Source organism: Fragaria vesca, linkage group LG7 (assembly GCF_000184155.1).
Source record: "Fragaria vesca subsp. vesca linkage group LG7, FraVesHawaii_1.0, whole genome shotgun sequence".
NCBI classification, from domain to species: Eukaryota; Viridiplantae; Streptophyta; class Magnoliopsida; order Rosales; family Rosaceae; genus Fragaria; species Fragaria vesca.
This window is the reverse complement of record NC_020497.1, coordinates 10,342,322-10,350,642: the sequence shown is the minus strand read 5'-3', so window position 1 is coordinate 10,350,642 and position 8,321 is coordinate 10,342,322. Positions and strand designations below refer to the sequence as shown.

The window sequence follows — 8,321 nt, the reverse complement described above, 5'->3', positions numbered from 1 at the left end:
AAGAACAGAACTGCTAGAATGTGCTGCATGCTAGCATGGCACATCAAGAGTGGTCCAAATTATTAGGCCAGTCTGTATATTCTAAGGCCTACACTACGTGTCACACTTGTGGTTTAGCCCTTTTGTTGGTGTTGGCTTTAGTTGACTAAGCCACCCTATTAGCTTTTAGTTTATTGAGTTGGTGGCTACATTATTCAATTCCAGAACATGCCTCTCTTAATTTGCACCTCAAACTTTAAAAAGTGAGAACAAGACGAACAGAAACAGAAGAATACAAAGTTTCATTGGAATCAACAATTAACAACAGCCAGATGCAAACTTCAACAAACCCACCCACTTCATCACTGAGAAAAACAAAAAGAACTAAAATTCAAAAACCGATTTCATCACTACTGAGAGTGGAAGCGTGACTGTGGCTTAGGAGTAGTCTGTGGTGGGTAGTGGCTCGTGGGTGGTTGGGGCGATGAGGATCCAGTCGTAGATGATGGCAGCAATGGCGGCACCGAGGAGTGGGCCGAGCCAGTAGACCCAGTGGCTTGCCCATGACCAGCTGACGACGGCGGGTCCGAATGACACTGCTGGGTTCATTGAAGCACCGTCAAAAGCACCACCGGCCAAGATGTTAGCACCAACAATGAAACCAATGGCGATTGGTGCAATGATGCTGATGTTTCCGGCGGACCTTTTGTCGACGGCGGTTGCGTACACTGTGTACACCAAACCGAAGGTCATCACGATTTCGAACACCACTGCGTTCCATGCTCCAACACCAGTCGACAGGGAGAAAGCAGAGATGGTCTGCATCACAGATATATATTACCAACAATGTTAAGAGAAGTTCGTGTTTAATTAGTGGTTAAGTAATATATAGTGTCAGTGACTTAGGGCATACCAGTCCACCGGTTGCTAACTTGAGGAGCAAGCAAGCAACAACGGATCCGAGAAGCTGGGCAATCCAGTACAAGATACCCCTGATGAGAGTGATGTTGCCGCCAAGGAAGAGACCGAATGTGACAGCGGGGTTAACATGACCGCCTGAGATGTTTGCAGCGATGGCAACCGCCACGAAAAGGGCAAAGGCGTGTGCCACGGCCGCTGCTACAAGGCCGGCGGGTGTTGTAGCTCCATTGTCAGTGAGCTCGGCTGCCAAAACAAAAAAGATACAAGATATTACAAACAGGTTCTAGGCTTCCTAGGTCGCAAATAATAGGTTCTTATTGTACCTGTTATGATCAAAATTAACAATCTGATAACATAACATGCCTGTTGTAAACTATCATATAGTAAGGGTCGACATACCGAAAGCTACGCCTGAACCGGAACCGGCAAAAACAAAGATGAGGGTGGAGATAAACTCAGCAAGAGCTGCTCTAAGAGCGTCGGCGCTCCCGAACTCAGATGGGCTTCCCACGGCAATGCTAGAGATCGGCATTCTGAGAAATTTGAGAATTCAAATCCAAGAAATGCTTTGCTCTCTCTCTCTCTCTCTGGTTGCTTTGCTCTCTGAGTGATTTGGTTATATATAGAGGCTTCCTTAAGACAAAGTTGACAGCTTGGACAACCTGTACAAGTGGCCGCCACATGTCCTTGTCTGTCTGAGCTAGTAGGCGGGCCTCCAATTTCATCTCATCTTGCCACGTGGACGGCTGATGGTGACTTAAGGCTTTTGACTAACGGCTGGCGGGGTCCTCTAATGATTGTCGTAGGCTCAACCGACCATAGTTATATTACACAGTTTTATAATCTGTAATTTTATGGCTAATGGGGATTAATTGGTTATGCTTGATGATTTATCTTTACTATTAGAAACCAGGCGTGTTGATGTGTTTGGTAAAGCCTTTTTTTTCTTAATTGCCCAAAAAAATCAAGGTAGCAAAAAGATCTTTAAGAAATAAAATAAAGTTACTATGAGTTTGATTGTAAAACACCATTAAAATTTAAAGGAGAAAAAAAAGACAAGCCAAAATTTTCATACGTTGGCTTTCGATACTTTGTTGGCTAATTAATTTAAACAAAATTTTTAAATAAAAACACGAAACAACCACATAATGCTTTAGAACGAAGCATCTAGTTTAATTTTAAAGTTTCAATTGTTGTTTAAAGGGAGGGTTAGCAATGGCATATTCTTATTGGGTTAGGTACGTAGCTTTTATATGGATATCTACAATGTATATTTCGGCTCCATACAAAATGATTTGTTTGTTTTTAAGGTTTCTTTAGTTCTGGAATTTAAAATTGAAGGAACGAAGCGTCTTTTTCATCTAATTATGATTGTACGTAATTTAGTAAGTAAGAAAAACACCTCATATTCTCAAAGTTAAGCAAAGGTATGTGTTAAAATAGAGTACAACGAACTTCCATTGAAATTGACATCAGTTACTTGTCTGTTTATACTTTAGCGGCTTGGCCCGCCGTTATTTGAGATTCCCGATTATTTCATTTCCTAATGTTACAACTTACAACATAAAATATATATATAGCATGATCGAGGTCCTAATTCGAATGTTATCATTTATTAAACAAATAGAATTGATGTGAGAAAATGACTTTAAGTACACAAGACAATATTATTTAGAAATTAAATCTCAGATAATATTGAGCCCTAACATTTCTATGGAATAACCAATAGTCTTTCGACAATCATACGGTAAATATAACACTTCCCACTTCAAAGTTCTATGTGTAGCTAGAGCTAGCAGTGTGTGGTCTTGTTTTGATGAAACTAAAATAGAATTTGATCATGTTCTTCAAATGTCACTCCCTGCTGGCATATGCAATCATTTAGCAACTACTATGGACTCTAGCATACTATGGCATTATATAAAATCATCAGATGCACATCGACTTTTATAATGGCAGGTGCACTTTATATAATCATATGAGATTATAAAGCCGACCAGTTATGATATGTATGTGCATTTTTCAATTCTAAAAGCACGTATGATCATCCCAGTATGACACAAATCCTTCCATTTTAAAAGCCTTCATTTTCATTCGTATTGATCTTGTCTGCGAATATATTGGATCAAGAACCATGTTTTGCATATTAAACAATGCCTCGTAGTTTCCATCTCCTTCATCACGTACTCATTATTCATTTCTTAGGGTTTTATATCTTATCTGTTAGCTAATCCTAATATAATTAAAAGGGGACGGTTCTACGATTAGCAGAACTAATTAAAATGATCTATGTCCCTAAATTGTTTATAATTGATTGGATCAGATCTATAAGTTGAATTCAGAGAGAGCCAATGATCTGGTAGAAATCGTAGAATTATAACCAAATTGCATGCGTTTTGAGGCAGCTAGTAAATGCCAGATTTTCTATTTAGGTCATGGATTATATTTGGATAGAAAATAGTGAAGAGCACATGAGATATTGGCGCAGAACATGTAGGAACTTCGTGCTAGAAACTAGAAGCTACATCCTCCATGGCATCTAAACAACCCATTCCTAGTAGATAATGTTATTTTCTTTGTCTGTTATATAATATGGTATGCATGTACTACCCTTTCATATTTTGTTTGAGATTAACAGACCATATTTCGAGGAAAAACTTACGTATAGATTGCTTAATACCGTTTGGTCTAACGACATAGTCTCCTCTTAGCAAGTGGAAGGTTGTGAGTTCGACTCACAAAGTTGTAATATGTGATAAAAAATAAATAAAAAATTACGTCCGGATTTATATATATATATATATATACGTCCGGATTTTCTCTTATTTACATATTTTTCCCAATGTAAATTATAATTTTAACCGTTCAAAAGTTGAATTAACAATAAGAAAAAATGGTCCAAACAGTCACCTTTTGAACACATTCAGAAAAGGTTTGGTATCTCACATTCAGAAAACTTCAAAACAGTATCTCACCTTCGTACCTCGATTAAAGTTTGGTATCTACAACCGTTAAAAAAACTGACGGCAGCCATTTTTATTCATGAAATGACCAATATACCCTTGAGTTTCTGTTTTTGTTATTCTTTTTATATAATAAAAAGATAAATTAGTCATAACGGTACCTCAACTGACAATTACCCTATTGGAGGTTACAGCTAAAAATATTAAAATTAGGTCGGGGTGAAAACTTGAGGTACCGTTTTGATGTTTTCAAAACTTGAAGTACCAAAGTTTATAAGTAAGAAAAGATGAGGTGCCGTTATGACAAATTTATCTTTTTATTATATAAAATGAATAACAAAAATAAGAACTGAAGGGTAAATTGGTCATTTTATGAATAAAAATGGTTGCCGTCAGTCTTTTAACGGAGCTAACGGTTCTAAATACCAAACTCTGGTCGAGGTAAGAACGTGAGATATTGTTTTGAAGTTTTCTAAAGGTGAGATACCAAAGCGTTGCTTCGTTAAAATGTGAGACATTGTTTAGACAATTTTCCCAACAAATAAAGACCACCTCAACAAAAAATCAAGAAGAAATTACTGGTCACTCCATTAACTTTCATGCGCTCGACAATTTACTCCATTAACTTTCAATTTCAATCGATCACTCCTCAAACTATCCAATGTCACACAATTAGGTCCATCCGTTAAGTGATCGTCCAAATCAGTGGTTAAGTGGTTGACTAGACATATTTTTCAACTGAAAATTCCATTTAACACCCTTCGTCTCTCTCTCTCTCTCTCTCTCTCTCTCTCTCTCTCTCTCTCTCTCTCTCTCTCTCTCTCTCTCTCTCTCTCTCCACCGTCCTGTGTCCTCAATCTCTTCTCTCTCCTCCTCCACCTCCTCCGCAAACATAACGCCACCACATCACCAGTTGGACCTTCAACAACACCGCAACAACAACACTAGCAACCAACCAACCACACCACCAGCAACCAACCACATCAACACCGTAATCAAACACACCCCACAGCTCCTCGAAATCTCTCTCCCGACGCCAAAGACTCAAACCCAACTACCCCGCATCTCTCTCCCGAAGCCCAAAATTCAAACCCTCACAACAATCTTCTCCTTTCGCCGCCAACCAAACCCTAAACAACACCATCCACGAACCCTAAATCCTCTGTATCGATGGCTTGACAAGGTGGTGGACCGGAGCCTCCTGAACAATTGTCAACCAACGACGGACCAGACCTCGCCGACCGGCCGCCGCGCAATACCTCACCTCGATCGATCCGAGTGGAATCAAGGTCCACTTATTCGGGCTTCTCCAATTCGAGCGGCTGGGTTCGACTACCACCGGCAAGCCCAGTTTTTTTCCCTTTTTGACAACCGCCGGTGACGTCCAGACCGGAGTCCAAGTCGACCGGTGGACCAGTCACTAGGCCTCTGCGTCGCTCGTTGAGATCAGATCGGATGACCGGTCACTGGTTGGTGGACGACGAACAGCTTCAACCGATGGTTTCTGAGTTGTGGACGACCAGTCATCCAAAGCAGGTCCACCTATTTGTTTATCTGTTGCCAAAGAACCTTGGCGAGGAAGAGGAATGTGATGAGAGAAACGGCGGAGAGAGAAAAGTGGGAAGCCATGGCTGGCTGATGGGTTTTAAATGAGAGAGAGAGGGAGGGGTGGGGTGTTAAATGGAATTTCCAGTTGAAAAATATGTCCAGTCAGCAACTTAACCATTGATTTGGACGGCCACTTAACGGATGGACCTAATTGTGTGACATTGGATAGTTTGAGGAGTGATCGATTGAAATTGAAAGTTAATGGAGTAAACTGTCGAGCGCATGAAAGTTAATGGAGTGACCAGTAATTTCTCCAAAAATCAATGTAAACAAAATTTGTTTGCTTAGGTGAATGTATAAAACAAATAGACGGCTGATCATGAGACTGCTACCTTTCACCAAAACTGTCGATTTGTTTAATGCAATCGGCTGAGCAAATAAATTTTGTTTACATTGATTTTTTGCAGAGTTGATCTTTAGAAAAATTCTACAATGTGTTAATGCATGTGAATGATGTGATGCATCAACTTCGTAAATTGAGTCCTCAAACTAGTAATATTAGTCCTCGAAGTTGTAATATGAGTCCTTAAAGTTGTAAAAATTTCTAGTTACAACATTAGTAATCATGTGTCCTTAAACTGGTAAAATTGTACTTAAAGTGGTAATTGAGTCCTCGAAGTGATTAAAAAATGTTATAAATATTATAATCTATGTGGCTGTCCACGTAATTACTCATTAGTTATGTACTCTGATGTAAACCCTACACCTATATAAAGAGGCTAATGAGAATAAATGAGTAGACTTCTGCCTTCTCCCAATTATTCTCTCTGTGTCTTCTCTTCTTTTTTGCTTTACAACACGTTATCAGCATTTACAACACGTTATCAGCACGAGTGCATATTTCTTCTTGAACCTGAAGTTCATAGAACTACATACTCCTAAAACTGGAAGTTACTAATCATAAGAACACGAACCTGAAGCTTCGTGCATATTTCTTCTGTTGAGGTTTTGATTTCCCATACAGTTCGTTTATGGTTATGTAATTATGCAAACAATTTGGTTCAATCTGGATATGCATATGTTAGTATTGGTTTGATCTGCATATATAGATGCTATATGATTTTCTTTATCCATATGACGGCTAGCTACCGACTTGCGCGCATATCAAAATCATTTAGTTTTATTGGCTTTAGCAAAGCTTTTACATATATGTTATTATTTGTACATGATATTTGCTTCCCCGTATATGATCGAGATGTATTCCCACTCATATTTCTCAATGTAAGATTAGAAAGTCAGATCACAAAAGGGTAAGTTCTTTCTCCTTACTCTTACTGACAATCATCCCTCATGCAATTATGCTATACACATATACATGCTAGTTTTGTATTTGGATTGAGACCCACCAAAATCTCTTGATTGAAAAATAGAGGGATTGAAATTTATTGAAATTGCGATATGAAGTTTCTCAAAGCTTATGCAATTGACAAGGGCCTAAAATTCTTTAGAGTTATACAACGACCGAAACGGCATCTTATGATCCCTAATCATATGAGGATATGAAGTCCCCCACCTATTTCATATTATGTTTCTTGTATGTGTAACTAGATGAGATCGGGAATCACGATTATCATATTTGATAAAGTTAACTAGACCTGAAGATCTGTGTATTTTATTTATTCATGGAACCAGAAGTTTCCTATGTATAATTTATTTACTTTTTGTTGTTTACAATTTTCTTTATTTTGTTATGTAATTTCATTACTGTACTTATTATTTAAATTTTATTGTTATTCACACGGGCCAACAACCATATATGTTGAAGATATGAATTTTGAATACATGTAATATTGAGCCAGAAGTTTCAAAATTGTATTGTAGAACCTGAAGTTCTAATAGTAAAAATTCGAACTCGAAGCTACGAGTACAAAATACAAATTAGTGTGACCCAGTTGTCCACTCCACCTTAGAACTTGGAGTTCTAACCGTGTAGACTCGAGCCTTAAGTTTCGAGTATATATATTTGGACAATTTATCTTGAAGTTTTAATGTTGCCAACCTCAAACCTGGAGTTTTGAGGGAGTCATATTCGCATCAATATAGATAAGCAATATCTAACTATTGGTCTAAATTTATGATGCACGAGTACAAGTATACTCTTTGCAATTACGTTGCCACCTTATGAGACGCTCCTCCTGTCATGAGTGGGAGAGAGATTGTTCCTGAATGAACGATGTAAATTGGTGTAGGTTGTTTAACCACTATCTCAATTTGATTTTGAGAAATGTATTATCAATTAGTGATTTGATAAAAGATTGTGAGAAAAGTATATGCTAGATGTACTGTTTTCTGCTTGGATTAAAGTTTGTGAGACCATCCATATTAACTCATATAGTCTATACCCCATTTGATTTGAGGGATCCATATGTATCCAAGTGATATGGTTCTCCTGAAGAGAATGTCATGATACAATGTTAGAGTTCCTAATATGGCTACACATACAAAGGTTGTAGGTACGCCATTAGAGAATAGTATCTTCGTTGCCACATGAATTTAATGTTCTTGACCTCAAACTTGGTTTTGGTTCGCCACCGGCCAATGAACATCTCACTCGAAAGAAAGTGATATAGCTTTAAACGCGTATTTGCGCATGGTCATAATATGACAGTCTTCCCGTCGTTAGGGGGAGAATAAGACTATTGTTATTTGAATAACGGTGTGAATTTGAGTGGAATGTATCCACCATGTCTAAAGTTTTAAACTCCTGAAAATGGAAGATTATACAGGTCTTCTAATGGTCTACATGATATTACAAGTAAAAAGATCCATATTCGCTAGATAATATTTGTCCTAGAAGTGACAATATTTGCCCTAGAAGTGGCATGGGTACCCAACATCAAAAATGCATGC

At 38.2% G+C, this 8,321-nt stretch overlaps 1 protein-coding gene across 1 annotated transcript; it reads right to left on the bottom strand.

The window, feature by feature from the left end:
* Nucleotides 1–262: 262 nt before the first annotated feature.
* Nucleotides 263–1,493, bottom strand: LOC101306169 (aquaporin TIP1-1-like). The gene is made up of 3 exons (XM_004307060.1): nucleotides 1,300–1,493; nucleotides 893–1,143; nucleotides 263–798 (listed from the first exon to the last, which is right to left on the bottom strand). The coding sequence occupies exons 1-3, from the start codon at nucleotides 1,430–1,432 to the stop codon at nucleotides 418–420; spliced, it is 765 nt and encodes a 254-aa protein (XP_004307108.1). The 5' UTR covers nucleotides 1,433–1,493; the 3' UTR covers nucleotides 263–417.
* Nucleotides 1,494–8,321: the final 6,828 nt, after the last annotated feature.